This window comes from Oncorhynchus mykiss, chromosome 8 (genome assembly GCF_057628025.1).
Source record: "Oncorhynchus mykiss isolate SJ-2025 chromosome 8, ASM5762802v1, whole genome shotgun sequence".
NCBI lineage: Eukaryota > Metazoa > Chordata > Actinopteri > Salmoniformes > Salmonidae > Oncorhynchus > Oncorhynchus mykiss.
The window spans coordinates 87,741,086-87,763,243 of NC_143029.1; the positions used below are offsets into that span (position 1 = coordinate 87,741,086).

General features: G+C 42.7%; 1 protein-coding gene across 1 annotated transcript; it reads right to left on the minus strand.

The window, feature by feature from the left end:
- Positions 1-137: 137 nt before the first annotated feature.
- Positions 138-19,374, minus strand: eif2b5 (eukaryotic translation initiation factor 2B subunit epsilon). Its single transcript, XM_036986616.2, has 16 exons — positions 19,105-19,374; positions 17,178-17,302; positions 16,877-17,062; positions 13,804-13,981; positions 12,492-12,572; positions 12,012-12,089; positions 11,547-11,859; positions 9,024-9,169; positions 8,563-8,707; positions 6,767-6,865; positions 6,549-6,653; positions 6,366-6,456; positions 4,953-5,076; positions 4,593-4,718; positions 994-1,104; positions 138-827 (listed from the first exon to the last, which is right to left on the minus strand). The coding sequence occupies exons 1-16, from the start codon at positions 19,240-19,242 to the stop codon at positions 765-767; spliced, it is 2,109 nt and encodes a 702-aa protein (XP_036842511.2). The 5' UTR covers positions 19,243-19,374; the 3' UTR covers positions 138-764.
- Positions 19,375-22,158: the final 2,784 nt, after the last annotated feature.

The following is a 22,158-nucleotide window of genomic DNA, read 5'->3' on the forward strand; positions in this document are numbered from 1 at the left end:
TTTTAAATAGTTCTGAACTGACAAATGAGACAGGAAAAACCTGTCTCATACTGAACACTAAAGCAGATCTGTGACATTCTCTATTCATTGGGTGATGGTCTATGTTGGGAGTATATTAAAAACTACTAAAAAAAGTGTGTGTTTTTAAATCTTTCTTTTATTAGGGTGTTAAACCATACCACAGCTTTCCTTCTTGTGACATTGTGAGCAAGGTGTCTGCTTGCGCTGTACACCATCACTAAATATCAACAACGTCATTTCCTTTTGGAGAAGCAATATCAAGCTGCCACAGTGTCCAAACTGATAACCTTTGACATTCTGGGACGGTTTTCCCCAGACACAGATTTGGCCTAATCCTGGAATTAAAAATAATCCTCAATGGAGAAAGTCCACTAAAATAGATTTTTACTCCAGGACTAGGTTCAGGGCTGTATTCGCTTCGTAATCGTGGAAGATCTACGTTATAGCTCAATTTAAAAGGCAATGTCGGCTCAAATCGGAAATGACCTTTAAATTTGAATGTGGATCTTCAAGCGATACGGATTGAACCCAGCTCTTAATCTGTCTGGGGAACCGATCCTTTAAGTGCAGATTTAAAGTGAACCGCCATGGAAACCATGGAATTCTATTCACACGGTTCTCAAGTCTTCAGTCTTTATTCCTCTTCTTCCGCACTCTCCTTCCTCCGAAGACTCATCTTCCGCACTCTCCTTCCTCCGAAGACTCATCCTCCTCACTCTCCTTCCTCCGAAGACTCATCCTCCTCACTCTCCTTCCTCCGAAGACTCATCCTCTGCTTCTTTCAACCACTGGATAAACTTCTGGAGCTGAGGAAGACAGAAAGACCTCTGTGTTTAGGCCTGGGGTCTGTACAGGACTCACAGTGCCACACACTGAGGTACGTCTAACTGCCCCCTCCATTGAAAAAAAAATCCCTTTCCCCACACAATGCCTTTCTTGCTGTTATGTATAAGCTCTGTAAGTGGTACTCACTCCCTGGTTCTTGCGTAGCTGTCTGCTCTTGTCATTGGTGGCTCCGGTAGAGAACCATTTTAGGATGGCCTCCTCCTCCAGGATCTCCAGCTGGTACATTTTCATCAGCACCTACAGGGAAGACAACAGACATGTTAATGTCCAACATCACAAGTAAAATAAATACATAAAAAGATGTAAGAAGCAGGGGTTGGAACCGGTTTTTGGGCACAGAACTGAAAATGTATTTTTTTTAGTAACAGAATCAGAAAGGCAAACGAAAGAGATTTATACTGTTTCGGGACATAACTGTTATTTAAACAATGATGGGGAAACGGTTATTAATATTATTTTACGTATATGCAAATCCCTCACACTCACTCAGAAAGTTCTTCTAGTATCTGCCTGCCTGCCAGAGTGTGTGCCAGGGTTTCAGATAGGAACATGTGGTGCCAGGGTTTCAGTTAGGAACATGTGGTGCCAGGGTTTCAGTTAGGAACATGTGGTGCCAGGGTTTCAGTTAGGAACATGTGGTGCCAGGGTTTCAGTTAGGAACATGTGGTTCCAGGGTTTCAGATAGGAACATGTGGTGCCAGGGTTTCAGTTAGGAACATGTGGTGCCAGGGTTTCAGTTAGGAACATGTGGTGCCAGGGTTTCAGTTAGGAACATGTGGTGCCAGGGTTTCAGATAGGAACATGTGGTGCCAGGGTTTCAGTTAGGAACATGTGGTGCCAGGGTTTCAGTTAGGAACATGTGGTGCCAGGGTTTCAGTTAGGAACATGTGGTGCCAGGGTTTCAGTTAGGAACATGTGGTGCCAGGGTTTCAGTTAGGAACATGTGGTGCCAGGGTTTCAGTTAGGAACATGTGGTGCCAGGGTTTCAGTTAGGAACATGTGGTGCTAGGGTTTCAGTTAGGAACATGTGGTGCCAGGGTTTCAGTTAGGAACATGTGGTGCTAGGGTTTCAGTTAGGAACATGTGGTGCCAGGGTTTCAGTTAGGAACATGTGGTGCTAGGGTTTCAGTTAGGAACATGTGGTGCCAGGGTTTCAGTTAGGAACATGTGGTGCTAGGGTTTCAGTTAGGAACATGTGGTGCCAGGGTTTCAGTTAGGAACATGTGGTGCTAGGGTTTCAGTTAGGAACATGTGGTGCCAGGGTTTCAGTTAGGAACATGTGGTGCTAGGGTTTCAGTTAGGAACATGTGGTGCCAGGGTTTCAGATAGGAACATGTGGTGCCAGGGTTTCAGTTAGGAACATGTGGTGCCAGGGTTTCAGTTAGGAACATGTGGTGCCAGGGTTTCAGTTAGGAACATGTGGTGCCAGGGTTTCAGTTAGGAACATGTGGTGCCAGGGTTTCAGTTAGGAACATGTGGTGCCAGGGTTTCAGTTAGGAACATGTGGTGCTAGGGTTTCAGTTAGGAACATGTGGTGCCAGGGTTTCAGTTAGGAACATGTGGTGCCAGGGTTTCAGTTAGGAACATGTGGTGCCAGGGTTTCAGTTAGGAACATGTGGTGCTAGGGTTTCAGTTAGGAACATGTGGTGCCAGGGTTTCAGTTAGGAACATGTGGTGCCAGGGTTTCAGTTAGGAACATGTGGTGCTAGGGTTTCAGTTAGGAACATGTGGTGCCAGGGTTTCAGTTAGGAACATGTGGTGCCAGGGTTTCAGTTAGGAACATGTGGTGCCAGGGTTTCAGTTAGGAACATGTGGTGCTAGGGTTTCAGTTAGGAACATGTGGTGCCAGGGTTTCAGTTAGGAACATGTGGTGCCAGGGTTTCAGTTAGGAACATGTGGTGCCAGGGTTTCAGTTAGGAACATGTGGTGCCAGGGTTTCAGTTAGGAACATGTGGTGCCAGGGTTTCAGTTAGGAACATGTGGTGCCAGGGTTTCAGTTAGGAACATGTGGTGCCAGGGTTTCAGTTAGGAACATGTGGTGCCAGGGTTTCAGTTAGGAACATGTGGTGCTAGGGTTTCAGTTAGGAACATGTGGTGCCAGGGTTTCAGTTAGGAACATGTGGTGCCAGGGTTTCAGTTAGGAACATGTGGTGCTAGGGTTTCAGTTAGGAACATGTGGTGCCAGGGTTTCAGTTAGGAACATGTGGTGCCAGGAAGATTTACATTTAACAAACATCCATATGTATTCAGGTTCGATCTGGCCTTCAATAAAACAAGGAATATTGGCCAAATGAGACACATTTAAGTGTCCGTAAAAGCAGCCTATAACAAATTACAAAAACAGTAGCCTGCAATTGGCCGCGCCAAAGTTCTCATCTTAATCCATGACATTTAAACCTCTCCTCGACATGTACCCGAACTCACTGTCGACAGACCTACTCTGCTTTCTCTAACTTCAATGCATAAAGGCGTCCATCTTTGTAATCAACAGTGGCCAAGGCTCGTCTCTCACTCTCTCCACAGCAGGCGCACGGGTGAGCAAGGAGTATGAGAATGGTGCTGAAGTGCAGGCTATGATAGACAGCTTTTCCCGGACAATTTGGCCAACTGCAATTTTATTTATTATCTTTCAAGTTAAAACATGACAGTTAGACCTACCGGCTCATGGAAACCCTGGTGTGTGCGTATATAGGGAACCTGCCCCCCCCCCTCAGGAGAATAGTCTAGCACCCTACTGGACATTACAACCTGCACCCCCCCCCCCCCCCCCGTCAGGATAATAGTCTAGCACCCTACTGGACATTACAACCTGCCCCTCCCCCTCAGGAGAATAGTCTAGCACCTTACTGGTCATTACAACCTGCCCCTCCCCCTCAGGAGAATAGTCTAGCACCTTACTGGACATTACAACCTGCCCCTCAGAAGAATAGTCCAGCACCTTACTGGCCTGATTCCGAAATTATGGAGAGATGTTTAATTACAGAAGAATGGATTCAACTTTTCAATGCTAGCTATATTCTAAATCTGGTGCTGCTCTGCAAAAAAATGATAGAAAAAGGAACCGAAAGGAACGATATAAACTGTTACTTCATTTTGGTTCCAACTGGTTCAGAGCTAGATTTTGCTGGCCGCAACAGTGGAAGGGAACAGAAAATAAAATAATGATTCTGTTCAGAACAAAACAACTGGAAAATTATGAAATTATTTATCTGAGCCAGAACGGCTCATAGGGCAGGAGCCCATCTCCTGTTTCTGTGGCATGAGGCAGCTTAATGTACAAGTAGTAGGAACACTCCCTGGATGGGACTCTAGTCTATCTATACAAGTAGCAGGAACACTCCCTGGATGGGACTCTAGTCTATCTATACAAGTAGCAGGAACACTCCCTGGATGGGACTCTAGTCTATCTATACAAGTAGCAGGAACACTCCCTGGATGGGACTCTAGTCTATCTATACAAGTAGCAGGAACACTCCCTGGACGGGACTCTAGTCTATCTATACAAGTAGCAGGAACACTCCCTGGACAGGACTCTAGTCTATCTATACAAGTAGCAGGAACACTCCCTGGATGGGACTCTAGTCTATCTATACAAGTAGTAGAAACACTCCCTGGACGGGACTCTATCTATTGCAGGTCTACATACTACACACTACCCACCTTGACAACAGCAGTTTGGGAGTCTCCTGCTCTAAGAACACAGACAGTCCAGACAGACAACCCACCTTGACCATAGCAGTCTGATGAGTGTCCTGCTCCAGGAACAGCTCCTCCACAGCAGACAGGCAGTCCAGGTGATCCTGAGCTCTCTTGATGTAATTCTTAAACACCGGAGACCACGTCTTCAGCAGCTGAGAGGCAGGGGGGGGGGGGGGGGGAGAAGAGAAAATAGGCTATTCTTTAAACCATCTCGCTCTCTCTGTCCCTCCTTACACCTCTAACTGTTTTTTTTGGGGGGGTAGAGATAAGAGCTGGTCATTTTTGTAAGTGATTTGTCTGTAAAAATGAAGAGATAAATAAATAAAAATATATATATTATTGGTTGTAGAACAATCAATTGGGGTGTGGTGGTTGTGAGTACTTACAGGCAGTAGTGAACCGGTGTACTGTAGGGTGGTGAGCTGCGTCCCCTGCTGTTGGAAGGGGTACTCCAGAACAACTCTGGTCAGAATCTGCATTACCTCCTTGAGAGTGATGTTATAGGCATACCTGGTGGGAGAGGGGAAGTACCAGATCTATACTCTGAAGATGGTAGCGTGGACAACATTTAGCTGGATCTGTTATAAAAGGGACTGAAAAACTAGTGCACTTCAACCAGAGTTTGCACTTATCTGAAGTGCACTTATCAGGAGCAGAGTACTAGTTACTCATATCAGGAGCAAAGTATGACACACACTTATCAGGGTTATGTGGGGTGGCAGGTAGCCTAGTGGTTAGAGTGTAGAGGCGGCAGGTAGCCTAGTGGTTAGAGTGTAGAGGCGGCAGGTAGCCTAGTGGTTAGAGTGTAGAGGCGGCAGGTAGCCTAGTGATTAGAGCGTTGGACTAGTAACCGGAAGGTTGCAAGATCGAATCCCCGAGCTGACAAGGTAAAAATCTGTCATTCTACCCCTGAACAAGGCAGTTAACCCACTGTTCCCCCGGGAGGTCGTCATTTTCAATACGAATTTGTTCTTAACTGACTTGCCCAGTTAAATTTTAAAAAATCGGGAGCAGGAGCATACTCTTATCAGGAGCCGACTACTGCTCACTAATCAGGAGCCGACTACTGCTCACTTATCAGGAGCCGACTACTGCTCACTAATCAGGAGCCGACTACTGCTCACTAATCAGGAGCCGACTACTGCTCACTTATCAGGAGCCGACTACTGCTCACTAATCAGGAGCCGACTACTGCTCACTAATCAGGAGCAGACTACTGCTCACTAATCAGGAGCAGACTACTGCTCACTAATCAGGAGCAGACTACTGCTCACTAATCAGGAGCAGACTACTGCTCACTAATCAGGAGCCGACTACTGCTCACTAATCAGGAGCCGACTACTGCTCACTAATCAGGAGCCGACTACTGCTCACTAATCAGGAGCCGACTACTGCTCACTTATCAGGAGCCGACTACTGCTCACTAATCAGGAGCCGACTACTGCTCACTAATCAGGAGCAGACTACTGCTCACTAATCAGGAGCCGATTACTGCTCACTTATCAGGAGCCGACTACTGCTCACTAAACAGGAGCCGACTACTGCTCACTAATCAGGAGTCGACTACTGCTCACTAATCAGGAGCCGACTACTGCTCACTAATCAGGAGTCGACTACTGCTCACTAATCAGGAGTCGACTACTGCTCACTAATCAGGAGCCGATTACTGCTCACTTATCAGGAGCCGACTACTGCTCACTTATCAGGAGCCGACTACTGCTCACTAAACAGGAGCCGACTACTGCTCACTTATCAGGAGCCGACTACTACTCACTAATCAGGAGCTGACTACTACTCACTTGAGAGAGTTGATCTCGAGGACCAGGTTGTCACAGACGATGTTCTCCTCCAAACCTCTCTGTAGTGTCCCCAACACTTCCAACTGGAAAGCTACACAAACACATTATTGCCATGGCATGTCATTTTGGATTAGTATCATCAATTCAATGAATCAATTAATAAATCAATCGGTATCCCCTCACCATTGACGTCATCAATCTCTGGTGAGACACTGCGACTGCGATCCTGAGATTCCTCGCTGGCCTCACTCTCACTGTCACTCTCTGGATCAGGGTTAAGCACCAGGCCTAGAGAGACAGGATATATATTTTATGACTGAGGGCATGGACAACTGGCCTCACCCAGTCTCTTCGCCCTCAACAGACTACTTTGCATAAGTTTTGTTTTCAAAGTGGCCTACCCCATAGACACTGTGCCAGCTCTTCATCCTCAGTGTCGTTCATACTGGCCTTCCAGATATAACCTTTTCCCTCAGGTCCTACCTCGGCTGGATTAAACGCTGGACAGATGAAACAGGGGATACTGTTACAGTACAGACAACAAGGTTTTGCTCACCGTCATTGACATGAATATCACAGATATGTCCTCAGATACCTTTGACATTTTATTTCCAAAAACAGATTTCCGTAACATTGAATAACAATATAACTTTGGGAAACAAGATCAAGATTTCATTTTCATTTCAAAACGTTGTTTGTGGAATTATCAATGGTTGAAGAATCACATAAACCCTCGACAGTAATAAATAAACCCACGACTAATAAATAAACCCACAACAGTAATAAATAAACCCATGACAGTAATAAATAAACCCACGACAGTAATAAATAAATCCACACGACAGTAATAAATAAACCCACGACAGTAATAAATAAACCCACGACTAATAAATAAACCCACAACAGTAATAAATAAACCCATGACAGTAATAAATAAACCCACGACGGTAATAAATAAATCCACACGACAGTAATAAATAAACCCACGACAGTAATAAATAAACCCACGACTAATAAATAAACCCACAACAGTAATAAATAAACCCATGACAGTAATAAATAAACCCACGACGGTAATAAATAAACCCACAACAGTAATAAATAAACCCACGACAGTAATAAATAAACCCACGACTAATAAATAAACCCACAACAGTAATAAATAAACCCATGACAGTAATAAATAAACCCACGACGGTAATAAATAAACCCACAACAGTAATAAATAAACCCACGACAGTAATAAATAAACCCACAACAGTAATAAATAAACCCACGACAGTAATAAATAAACCCACAACAGTAATAAATAAACCCACGACGGTAATAAATAAACCCACGACGGTAATAAATAAACCCACGACAGTAATAAATAAACCCACGACAGTAATAAATAAACCCACGACAGTAATAAATAAACCCACGACAGTAATAAATAAACCCATGACAGTAATAAATAAACCCACAACAGTAATAAATAAACCCATGACGGTAATAAATAAACCCACAACAGTAATAAATAAACCCACGACAGTAATAAATAAACCCACAACAGTAATAAATAAACCCACGACAGTAATAAATAAACCCATGACAGTAATAAATAAACCCACAACAGTAATAAATAAACCCACGACAGTAATAAATAAACCCACGACAGTAATAAATAAACCCATGACAGTAATAAATAAACCCACGACAGTAATAAATAAACCCACGACAGTAATAAATAAACCCACGACTAATAAATAAACCCACAACAGTAATAAATAAACCCACGACAGTAATAAATAAACCCACGACAGTAATAAATAAACCCACGACAGTAATAAATACTGAGAATGTGTACAATGTAGAGAGAAGAGGTTGGCCACCCTGATCCTGGAGCCACTTCATGTTTTTGATTTAACCAACCTGGAATACCCGGTGTGTTGAATTTAGGCCAATCACTGAACTGATCAATTAGTTCACATGGTCGGTCAGGTGTGGTGCCTCGTTAGAACAAAATCCTGCAGGACCTGCAGCACCCCAGGAACTGGGTTGTCTACCTCTGGTATAGAGCTGAGTTTGCTAAATTCAGTCCTGGGGGGGTCTGTTTTGGTTTTTGCCCCAGCACTACAGCTGACTCAAATAGTCAAAGCTTGATGAGGAGTTGGTTATTTGAATCCGCTGTGTAGCGAGGGGGTCTAATACACACCTTTCTGCCTGGTCTTGTCTTTGCTGTGTCCCACTTCCTGGTCATCACTGAGGAATTCATCATCATCATCTTCCTCCTCTTCCTCAGGGTGATGCATAGACACCACAGTCCCTTCTGGGAGGGACAGGTTCGGACCAATCACCACCTGGGAAACAGACAAGATGGAAAAAATACTCCTAAAGTACTCAAACAAAATTACTAGTTTTATAAGCTTACTGCAGCTAATAAAATGTTTGATATTAGGAAAGAGTGAAAGGTAAACAGTTATCAACAAGTTTCATGCTGGCATTTACAATATGTAGCGTATGTTTACAAAATATTGACATTAGCAGCTACATTGTAAAGTACTTAGAGAGGTACTGAAAAGCACTATAGAAACACAGTCCATTATGCATATTGAAGAGGGTAACATGTTTTCATTAAAACAGTGTTATTTGGTTGTAAACACTTTGTTGCCTTACGTTGTACGCGAGGACACACTGTTTGTTGAGGCGTACAGCCTCTTTGACCACAGCCCCATCACACACCACTGACTGGTGAATCTCTACGTTGCTGGAGACGTGTACGTTGTTCCACATGTGGGCCCGGTCTAACACCACGTTGTCCCCTACAGAGAGACATCAGAGAGAGGCGTCAGACTGCCAAGCTTCTCCAGGATCACTGGCATCTTGGAGAACCTGGCAGGCTAGTAAATGCAGAGCAGATTGAAGGAAAACTGCACCTTGGATTCACTCAATGTTTATTTAATTATTTTATTTATCTACATTCTATCAAATCAACTGGCAGTACCGTATCTACATTCTATCAAATCAACTGGCAGTACGGTATCTACATTCTATCAAATCAACTGGCAGTACCGTATCTACATTCTATCAAATCAACTGGCAGTACCGTATCTACATTCTATCAAATCAACTGGCAGTACCGTATCTACATTCTATCAAATCAACTGGCAGTACCGTATCTACATTCTATCAAATCAACTGGCAGTACCGTATCTACATTCTATCAAATCAACTGGCAGTACCGTATCTACATCCTATCAAATCAACTGGCAGTACGGTATCTACATTCTATCAAATCAACTGTCAGTACCGTATCTACATTCTATCAAATCAACTGGCAGTACAGTATCTACATTCTATCAAATCAACTGGCAGTACGGTATCTACATTCTATCAAATCAACTGGCAGTACCGTATCTACATCCTATCAAATCAACTGGCAGTACGGTATCTACATTCTATCAAATCAACTGGCAGTACGGTATCTACATTCTATCAAATCAACTGGCAGTACCGTATCTACATTCTATCAAATCAACTGGCAGTACCGTATCTACATTCTATCAAATCAACTGGCAGTACCGTATCTACATCCTATCAAATCAACTGTCAGTACGGTATCTACATTCTATCAAATCAACTGTCAGTACGGTATCTACATTCTATCAAATCAACTGGCAGTACCGTATCTACATTCTATCAAATCAACTGGCAGTACCGTATCTACATTCTATCAAATCAACTGGCAGTACCGTATCTACATTCTATCAAATCAACTGGCAGTACCGTATCTACATTCTATCAAATCAACTGGCAGTACCGTATCTACATTCTATCAAATCAACTGGCAGTACCGTATCTACATTCTATCAAGTCAACTGGCAGTACCGTATCTACATTCTATCAAATCAACTGGCAGTACCGTATCTACATTCTATCAAATCAACTGGCAGTACTGTATCTACATTCTATCAAATCAACTGGCAGTACCGTATCTACAGTCTATCAAATCAACTGGCAGTACCGTATCTACATTCTATCAAATCAACTGGCAGTACCGTATCTACATTCTATCAAATCAACTGGCAGTACCGTATCTACATTCTATCAAATCAACTGGCAGTACCGTATCTACATTCTATCAAATCAACTGGCAGTACCGTATCTACATTCTATCAAATCAACTGGCAGTACCGTATCTACATCCTATCAAATCAACTGGCAGTACGGTATCTACATTCTATCAAATCAACTGGCAGTACGGTATCTACATTCTATCAAATCAACTGGCAGTACCGTATCTACATTCTATCAAATCAACTGGCAGTACCGTATCTACATTCTATCAAATCAACTGGCAGTACCGTATCTACATTCTATCAAATCAACTGGCAGTACCGTATCTACATTCTATCAAATCAACTGGCAGTACCGTATCTACATCCTATCAAATCAACTGGCAGTACGGTATCTACATTCTATCAAATCAACTGGCAGTACCGTATCTACATTCTATCAAATCAACTGGCAGTACCGTATCTACATTCTATCAAATCAACTGGCAGTACCGTATCTACATTCTATCAAATCAACTGGCAGTACCGTATCTACATTCTATCAAATCAACTGGCAGTACGGTATCTACATTCTATCAAATCAACTGGCAGTACGGTATCTACATTCTATCAAATCAACTGGCAGTACTGTATCTACAAAACAAGTTCAAGCCACATAATCCCAAAGGCTACACGTAATATTGTTTCCTAAAAATCATGTTCACAGTTTTCTAATTGTTATTTTCATTCACATGATTTGGTTGACCGTTATTGAACCTAATACAATGTCAAAGTGAATCGTTAGTTTTGTCAACAACAACAACAACAAAAAAAATTGTTGAAATGAATCATATCAATTGTTTAAAAAAGTCAATCAACTTTGTATCGCCTTCTTCGCGAGTGTTGGTGGAAAGTTTTTTTGGGGGACACGCTAATAATAGCTCAACAATTAACTAGAGGGTACAAGATATGTTTTGAATTGACTATCGAGGTCAGTCTTTTCTATCATATCTACTATGACTTTTCAGACTAACATTTTCCCAAAAACCTTTCCAGGCCTGGAAAACTCCATTTCAAAATGGCATGACTTATCCAGGATTTCCATGACTTTACGAACCCTGTAGAAACAGTAACAGTATAATACCTATGGTGCAGTTGTTGCCGATGACGCTGTTTGATATGTGACAGTTGGCCCCGATGCTGGTGTCTCGACCAATCAGAACGTTCTCCTCCATCTGGCTGCCGTGCCCCAGGCTGACCTCGGCGCCCCGATAGACGTTATGGCGGGAGTGGGTACACCCCTGCCCCTGCTGGTCTGTGAAGTTCGCCTCGGGGGTGAGGGGATAGACCCAGCGGCGTACCATGTCCGAGGAGACGGAGTCGTACATCTGCAGGTTGGACACGCGTGCTCCATAGCCATCCTGTGTTACATACAGGTGGATCTGGTTGCCCAGAATCTAGAGCGGGAGGACATAGTAGACTTGTTTTCTCGGTAAGGACGTGTTTAAGCTTTGGTCGGGGTTATTGCTTGGGATGTTCTGGTTTCAATACAACGTACAGTTGTATCTTTATATACAGTATCATAATCACTGAATTTGTTTTCTCATACCTCTTCATTGACCAGAATCCCTCTGACAAAGTCATTCCTGGTCTGGTAGTCAAAGTTGTCTGTGAAGAGTTCAGCTACCTGTAAAAAAAAAAGCCAGTGTCATGTCTCCCATACAACAGACTTGCAGCTCACTCAGTCCCCCTCCCTGGTTAAAGACGGGCAATTCCACGGTAAAGGAATTACGCTGAGAATCAGACTTTTCGCTTCAGAATGTATTCCGAACAAAAAAACATTGAATTCAAAAGTTGAACATATAATACAACTCTATGCACAATGACTACTTTGAACAATTTATACAGTAAAGCAAAAAAATATATAAATACATTTCCTGGAAAAACGGTGCAGATGCCAACTTTGTGGAAATATGGTTTGTTACTCTTTGAAATCAATGGATTTTGTTAGGTGTACATTTTAAAGTGAAAAGCCTGAGTCTCTGCGTAATTCCGTTACCATGGAATTGCCCAGACAGTAGATGATTACCTGTGGGGAACAGATACTGATGTGGCAGTCCAGCAGATCATGTCTGATTTCAAACTCATCACTTCCATGTTGGAAAATGTTCTGCAAGACAAAATACAATAGTCAGTCCACCACTCCTGAACATCCGCACATTCTGAAAAGAGGTTCAGGACTTAATATCTAAATGTTTATCTTTGCTTATAAACTTTGTGTTGGTATCGCTACTACTTGCTTTGCAGTAAATTTACCTTTTTGGGGATCCCATGGAGAACTGTTACGTTCCCATGATGAACTGTTACATTACCATGGAGAACTGTTACGTTCCCATGGAGAACTGTTACGTTCCCATGATGAACTGTTACGTTCCCATGATGAACTGTTACGTTCCCATGGAGAACTGTTACGTTCCCATGGAGAACTGTTACGTTCCCATGATGAACTGTTACGTTCCCATGATGAACTGTTACGTTCCCATGGAGAACTGTTACGTTCCCATGGAGAACTGTTACGTTCCCATGGAGAACTGTTACGTTCCCATGGAGAACTGTTACGTTCCCATGATGAACTGTTACGTTCCCATGATGAACTGTTACGTTCCCATGATGAACTGTTACGTTCCCATGATGAACTGTTACGTTACCATGGAGAACTGTTACGTTACCATGGAGAACTGTTACGTTACCATGATGAACTGTTACGTTCCCATGGAGAACTGTTACGTTACCATGGAGAACTGTTACGTTCCCATGATGAACTGTTACGTTACCATGGAGAACTGTTACGTTACCATGGAGAACTGTTACGTTCCCATGATGAACTGTTACGTTCCCATGGAGAACTGTTACGTTACCATGGAGAACTGTTACGTTCCCATGATGAACTATTACGTTCCCATGGAGAACTGTTACGTTCCCATGATGAACTGTTACATTCCCATGATGAACTGTTACGTTCCCATGATGAATTGTTACGTTCCCATGATGAACTGTTACGTTACCATGGAGAACTGTTACGTTCCCATGATGAACTGTTACGTTACCATGGAGAACTGTTACGTTACCATGGAGAACTGTTACATTCCCATGATGAACTGTTACGTTCCCATGGAGAACTGTTACGTTACCATGGAGAACTGTTACATTCCCATGATGAACTGTTACGTTCCCATGGAGAACTGTTACGTTACCATGGAGAACTGTTACGTTACCATGGAGAACTGTTACGTTCCCATGATGAACTGTTACGTTCCCATGATGAACTGTAACGTTCCCATGATGAACCATTACGTTCCCATGATGAACTGTAACGTTACCATGGAGAACTGTTACGTTACCATGGGGAACTGTAGCTTCTTAAGGCCCTGTGTCTTCTGGTAGTGGAGGACCCGCTTGCTCTTGCTGTCCATGGCAACGATCACGTCATCCTCCTCGCAGCGAGTCTTGTGGCCCGGAGATGACTCTTTGAACACCATGGTCATCACAGAGATGTTCTTGTCCACCTTACGCCGATGCCTTCATGAACAACATAAATCCTAGTGTTACTACGTGATCAATATGAAAAAGGTATACAAATAGGCCTAGCTGCCCCATTGGTGTATTACATTTTATAAACTGGGTGGTTCGAGCCCTGAATGCTGATTGGCTGACAGCTGTAGTATATCAGATTGTATTCCACGGGTATGATAAAACATTTATTTTTACTGCTCTAATTACATTGGTAACCTTAGCTGTGGTATATTGGCCATATACCACATCCCCCTCAGTCCTTATTGCTTAAGTCTACAGCTGATTCCTAGTCAAGTGCTCATCACAATCTTGAATAACTTGATTAAATGTGCTACATTAAAGCAGGGCTGGCGCAAAACCCGGTATCTATGGAACGCCGTTTGGGTCTTTGCGTGTCAAAAAATATAACACAGTTTTATCATAGTAGGTTGTGTGTTCTGAATTTGCAGGTGTAATCCATGCGCCACCACTATCAGGAGAACTGTCAAAGCTGCACACACACAAAAAAAGTCTGCAAACAAACAAACACCGTCCACGAACGATGTGTTTACAATACCGCGTTGGTAATAAAGCATCATTTGTTCGACCGCAACTTCTGGGGTAGCTTGGTACCTAGCTAGCTTTAGCTTGGGACCTAGCTTGCACCAATACAACCAGCCTGAAAACTAGGACCAGTAGTAACTGCAGTCATTTTCATTATTCTCAGCAATGATTTAGGAATCCTTGTGAGTAAGTATTAGCTAGGTAGCCACTTGTTGTTCGCCAATTGAAATTGAACTTCAGCTCATGAAAATAAAAAGTTAACCAGCTACACTGTTGCCCAAAGCTAACGTTATAAGCAGCCAGATAGGTTCATCTGGCCAGTGAGTCTCGACCGGACCGGGTTGTGAAGTTAGCCACAATAAGGATTAGGCACCATTTTGGAATTGGCGGTTTGCCTTCAAAATATACCTCTTTTGAAAGTGATGCAGAAGGTTACAATTGGTGAAATCGTGCCATATTTAGACTAGATAATGTTAAACAAGGTTGGAATGTGAAGCAATGAAATGGGGTATCAGTCTAGTCGGTGACACCCACAGAACACAACTGAAGAGTTTACGCAGATATTAGCGTTGTGACTGTGTGAAATCACCTCCCCAGTCAGCCTATTGTGTGTATTGACATTCATATTGCACTGTACAGCTTTCCCTAAGGATTGGGGATCAATTACATGGGGTATCAGTCTACTCAATACCCAATATATTTTTTCCCAACGTCCTCCTCACAGTTATCAGACTCCAAAACATCCACGCAGTATTGGTTTTCCTCAGGAATACTGTTCAATACACATAGATTGACAATAAATGTGGCTCAATTCACAGTTGTTTCAGAGTCCCGCAATAAGAGCTACGACAGTAATGTTCTCTGGGTGTCACGGAGTAGACTGACTAGTCATTATTGTGGCTAGTCATTATTGTGGCTAGTCATTATTGTGGCTAGTCATTATTGTGGCTAGTCATTATTGTGGCTAGTCATTATTGTGGCTAATCATTATTGTGGCTAGTCATTATTGTGGCTAGTCATTATTGTGGCTAGTCATTATTGTGGCTAGTCATTATTGTGGCTAGTCATTATTGTGGCTAGTCATTATTGTGGCTAATCATTATTGTGGCTAATCATTATTGTGGCTAGTCATTATTGTGGCTAGTCATTATTGTGGCTAGTCATTATTGTGGCTAGTCATTATTGTGGCTAGTCATTATTGTGGCTAATCATTATTGTGGCTAATCATTATTGTGGCTAATCATTATTGTGGCTAATCATTATTGTGGCTAATCATTATTGTGGCTAGTCATTATTGTGGCTAGTCATTATTGTGGCTAGTCATTATTGTGGCTAGTCATTATTGTGGCTAATCATTATTGTGGCTAGTCATTATTGTGGCTAATCATTATTGTGGCTAGTCATTATTGTGGCTAGTCATTATTGTGGCTAGTCATTATTGTGGCTAATCATTATTGTGGCTAATCATTATTGTGGCTAATCATTATTGTGGCTAATCATTATTGTGGCTAATCATTATTGTGGCTAGTCATTATTGTGGCTAGTCATTATTGTGGCTAGTCATTATTGTGGCTAATCATTATTGTGGCTAATCATTATTGTGGCTAATCATTATTGTGGCTAGTCATTATTGTGGCTAGTCATTATTGTGGCTAGTCATTATTGTGGCTAGTCATTATTGTGGCTAATCATTATTGTGGCTAATCATTATTGTGGCTAGTCATTATTGTGGCTAATCATTATTGTGGCTAGTCATTATTGTGGCTAGTCATTATTGTGGCTAATCCTTGTTGTGGCTAGCTTCACATAGATGGGTCCGACCACCATTAATCAAATAAGAACTGTCCTATAAATCAGGCTTATTTTAGATGATGACAGCTAGCTAGATAGTTAGCTACTATAGCTACTGAAACAGATTGTCGTTTTGTTATGTTTTTAGGGAAGAACATTGTTTGCATCCCTCAGCTTTTTAAAATTTTTATGACCAGCACTGTAGGTGACGAGACAACTTTACCAGCATCACAGCATACGTATCAATGAATCGTTGTGACATATTAAAATACGAGTGATCGTGTAATCAATGTGTAATAACTACGTATGAACATGTTAAATTAGTACGTGAAGTGCAGTCATATTCAGGTCCTGATTGGTCAACAAGCATATTTGACATGTCAAATAGTGTTATTTCACATGTATCTTTTTTTGACATTTAAAGACCCAAACGGTGTTCCATAGGTATCTGTAGCTCTCCAGGATGAGGTTTGGCCACCCAAACCCTCCTCTTGGAGAGATGCTGGGTGTGCTGGCTTTTCCTCCAGCCCTGTTGTCTACTAAGGTCAAGGGTCAAAGGTGACTGACCGGTGCTCCTGTAGGGCCTGGCTGACATCGATGTTGGACACCACGTCTCCGTAGACCAGGATGAAGTCGTTCCTCACCAGATTCTTGGCGTCCACATCCCGCAGCACGTCGCCGAGGGAACGGTACAGATCAGAGGTGATGATGTGGACCACGTTTGGAGAGGTGGGACGACACCACTTGGACTTACTGTTGGAAGAATTGAGGGAACATTTATATTGAGAAAACCCTGTGTATTTGGGCCCTAAATAGTGTCAATGACTACTTTTTCTTGGTCAGAGTGTGTGTGTGTGTGTGTTCTTACAGCAGGTGGTCCTTGATCTTGTTGGACATCCAGCAGCAGAAGACAAATGTCTCCTGAACACCAGTGGATGTTAGGAACTCCAGGGTGTAGTCTATCATGGCCACATTGCCCAATGGTAGGAGGGCCTGGATGGCACAAAACACAGCAGAGATGATGTGAGGAGTGCAGAGATGATGTGAGGAGTGCAGAGATGATGTGATGAGTGCAGAGATGATGTGATGAGTGCAACAATGACCATCAGGTTTGGAGTCTCACTTATAAAAGCATAGGATGGTGTCGGGAAATCTGAAGTTCTGAGTGACGCTGGCTAGCACTCACGTGATATTTGGTTTTGGATTAGACTGATGACCAGAATGATGGCAACTTTATTTTTAGTTATTTATTTGATGTAACTAGGCTAAGAACAAATTCAGTTAAAAACAAATTCTTGTTAACAATGACGGCCTACCAAAAGGCCTCCTGTGGGGACGGGGGCCTGATATTAAAAATAAATAATGAATACAATATAAATATAGGACAAAACACACATCACAACAAGAGAGACAACACTACACTACATAAAGAGAGACCTTAGACAACAACATAGCAAGGCAGCAACACATGACAACACAGCGTGGTAGCAACACAACATGACAACACAGCGTGGTAGCAGCACAAAACATGGTACACACATTATTGGGCACAGACAACAGCACAAAGGGCAAGAAGGTAGAGACAACAATACCTCACACAAAGCAGCCACAACTGTCAGTAAGAGTGTCCATGATTGAGTCTTTGAATGAAGAGATTGAGATAAAACTGTCCAGTTTGAGTGTTTGTTGCAGCTCGTTCCAGTCGCTAGCTGCAGCGAACTGAAAAGAGGAGCGACCCAGGGATGTGTGCTTTGGGGACCTTTAACAGAATGTGACTGGCAGAACAGATGTTGTATATGCAGGATGAGGTCTGCAGTAGATCTCTCAGATAGGGGGGAGAGGGTTTTATAAATAAGCATCAACCAGTGGGTCTTGCGACGGGTATACAGAGATGACCAGTTTACAGAGGAGTATAGAGTGCACTGAGGTGTCCTATCAGGAGCATTGGTGGCAAATCTGATGGCCGAATGTTAAAGAACATCTAGCCGCTCGAGAGCACCCTTACCTGACGATCTATAAATTATGTCTCTGTAATCTAGCATGGGTAGGATGGTCATCGGAATCAGGGTTAGTTTGGCAGCTGGGGTGAAAGAGGAGCCCAAGTCTACATTTAACTTTAGCCTGAAGCTTTAATATGTGCTGAGAGAAGGACAGTACACCTTACTTGTGTGAGGTGACTACCTCAAGCTCTAAACCCTCAGAGGTAGTAATAACACCTGTGGGAAGGGGGGCATTCCTCTTACCAAACCACATTACCTTTGTTTCGGGGGTGTTCAGAACAAGGTTAAGGGTAGAGAACACTTGTTGGACAAGTTAATAAATAAAAAAACATGTTTTATTACCAATGTCCATTTACTAGCAGGATTAATAAATTAACATTGTTGTTGTTATTGTGCTTTTGTCACGATTAGCCTAGCTACATGGATCTGATGGTGTCCCGCTTAAAAGAGATAATCATATATAATGCCATCTGGAACAGTGATACAATTGCTGGTTCGCTACCTGGCAAAACTACAGACGAGATCTGTTGACATGTGGCTCCTACAGATTTTATACCACGAATATTACTAACTAGTTAGGAGGAAAACATATTGGCCATAGCTGTTATGAAATGTTGCATTTCAAGAACACGAGGTTGCATGCAAGAACTGTAGCTAGCTATGCTATGCTAGCGCTGTCATCCATTGACAATAGCATGCATGTACTTAGCCCTAGATCATGACTCTCAGTTCCATCTGCCACCTAGAGTTTTCGAGCGCTAGCATGCACTATTAAGCCATGGCACCATCGCATACCCTGGGTTGGTCTTTGGAGATGGGGAAAAACCTCCGGTTGAAGCTATCGGCGACTAGCACAGCTTGAAGCGGCTGCTCCTCTTCCTCCTGTTCACTGGTGACATTACCTTTCTTCTGTTTTCCTCCTCTGCTAGACATGGTGTTTGTCTGATAACTAGGTAGCTAGTTAACGTTACTAGCAAAATTTCAACAACCTTTCGTCAGATAGTAACAACCACAGATAGAACAATGAGCCAGATGTTGCACCGGATGTATAAATCTGAAGCATCCGGTTGGCATTTCCACTCACCACCAAATATGGTGACAAGAGGAATCCCAGTGGCCGAACGACATTCTGCTCATTTTCGAATTGATGAAACATTTGATCTTAATACAGTTCTTCTTTTAACCAGGCAAGTCAGTTAAGAACAAATTCTTATTTACAATGACAGCCTACCGGGGAACAGTGAGTTAACTGCCTTATTCTGGGGAAGAACAGATTTCTACTTTGGGGGTTTGATCCAGCAACCAACTCTCTAACCACGAGGCTACCAGCCCCAAACTGAAATCTAAAACCTCTTCCCCCACCTAAAATCTATATGTTCTCTAAGGGAAATATGCAAATACATGCTAGAACGCGCAAATAAGATCTCGCTAGATCGTGCTTGGCTCTGCCCAACTTCTTGCTTGTTCTGCCCACTATGATTAAGGTGGTGGTCTATCTTGAGTTAATTATAAAAATCTTTGGTACAACTACGGCGTCTGCGTTGGGACAGGTCATCCTATTTTGTGGGATTTATCAGCGGTTGGCATCCAACGTCAATGGTGCCAATGCCGCCACCTCATGTACTGGGGTGTGGGCTATGAGATTGATAACTCAGTTCTTCCTCCAGACCCTTATTAAACCGGTCTTAAACTAAATGCAACATCGCCTGAAGGTTTACTTATTAACAACTCAGTTAAACTTGGCTCCTCAATACCATTCTTTCTTAAACCTCCCATACTGCTGACACTGAAATAGGATGTGTTCCACAGTTTGTATCTCGTCCTGGCAGTGATCACACTGCCAGTAGAGAAAGTGTTTTAATGTTTTTTGAAGTACTTAATATGCATGTTTTAAAACAGTTCCCTAACAGTTTACCAAACTTGTGCGATTTCAAAGAATGAAAGTATAGGAAGAGTTACTTTTTTCACCACGACCCCATTTCAAACCTTTTTTAACCCCCTTATCTTCTGTTTTTTTGTGGGGGTTTTTATGACTACATCAATGCACACTTCCCATTTTAATGTTTTTCCTACTGCTGTATTTTCAAAGTGCTGTTGAGCCTTGTTAGTCCCAGTATCAGCCTTGTGATTACACTTTCCTCCCTTCTCCTGGGCCTCGGGATGGCAGGTAGCCTAGTGGTTAGAGCAGTGGGCCAGTAACTGAAAAGTTGCAAGATCAAATCCCTGAGCTGGTAGAAATATGTTGTTTTGAACAAGGCAGTTAAACCCACTGTTCCTAGGCAATCATTGTGAATAAGAATTTGTTGATAACTGACTTATCTAGTTAAATAAAGATAATAATAAAATTATACAGCTGTTGTCCCTTCACCGCCATCGTCCAGCAGCTCTTGTATTTTTTTTAACCACTGTTCTTATTAACCCCTTATCTTTTTGCCTTATTGATTGTAATTGCCATGGGGCTGCCGTCTTATCGGCTCTTAACCAACCATGCTATTTTGATGGTTTTTTCGCATTGTTCATAATTTGTTTTGTACACAATGTTGCTGCTACCGTCTCTTATGACCCAAAAAGAGCTTCTGGACATCAGAACTGCGATCTCTCACCTCAGATGAGACAAAATGTTTTTCTTCAAAGAGTCGGAGGGTAGGGATATACCAAGGACACTCGACACAGGCCCAGATCCCCGTCATTCGCTGGAGAAGGAAACTGAGATTTCTTGGAAAAAGATCTGGGTGCCTTGTGAGGATCAGGCGACGAGTGGCTAATCTGCCTTTGCCTTCCGTCCTGCTAGCTAACGTTCAATCGCTGGGAAATAAATTAGACGAACTGAAAGCACGTACAGTATATCCTACCGACGGGACATTCAAATCTGTTTCACAGAGTTGTGGCTGAACGACGACATTAAGAACATACAGCTGTTATACACTCTATCGGCAGGAGAGAACAGCAGCCTCTGGAAAGACACGGGCGGGGGCCTATGCATATATGTAAACAACATCTGGTGCAAGATATCTAAGGAAGTCATGAGGCTTTGCTTGCCTGAGGTAGAGTATCTCATGATAAGCTGTAGACCAAACTATCTACCTAGAAATTTTTCACCTGTATTTTTCGTAGCTGTCTACAGACCACAGCAGACTGATACTGGCACTAAAACCGCACTCACTGAGCTGTATTCCGCCATAAGCAAACAGGAAAATGCTCACCCAGAAGCGGTGCCCCTAGTGGCCGGGGACTTTAATGCAGGCAAACTTAAATCAGTTTTACCTCATTTCTACCAGCATGTTAAATGTGCAACCAGAGGGAAACAAAACTCTAGATCACCTTTACTCCACAAACAGAGATAGATACAAAGCACTCCCTCGCCCTCCACTTGGCGACCATAATTCTACCCTCCTGATTCCTGCTTACAAGCAAAAATTAAAGCAGGAAGCACAAGTGACTCCGTCTATAAAAACGTGGTCAGATGAAGCAGATGCTAAACTACAGGACTGTTTTGCTTGCACAGAATATGTTCCGGGATTCTTCCGATGCCATTAAGGAGTACATCACATCAGTCACAGGCTTTATCAATAAGTGCATCGACGACGTCGTCCCCATTGTGACTGTCTGTACAGTACATACTCCAACCAGAAGCCATGGATTACTGGCAACATTCGCACTGAGCTAAAGGGTAGATCTGCCGCTTTCAAGGAGCGGGACTCTAACCCAGAAGCTAATAAGAAATCCCGCTATGCCCTCCGACAAACCATCAAACAGTCAAAGCATCAATACAGGGCTAAGATCGTACTACATCATACTACACCGGCTCCACCGCTCGTCGGATGTGGCAGGGCTTGCAAACCATTACAG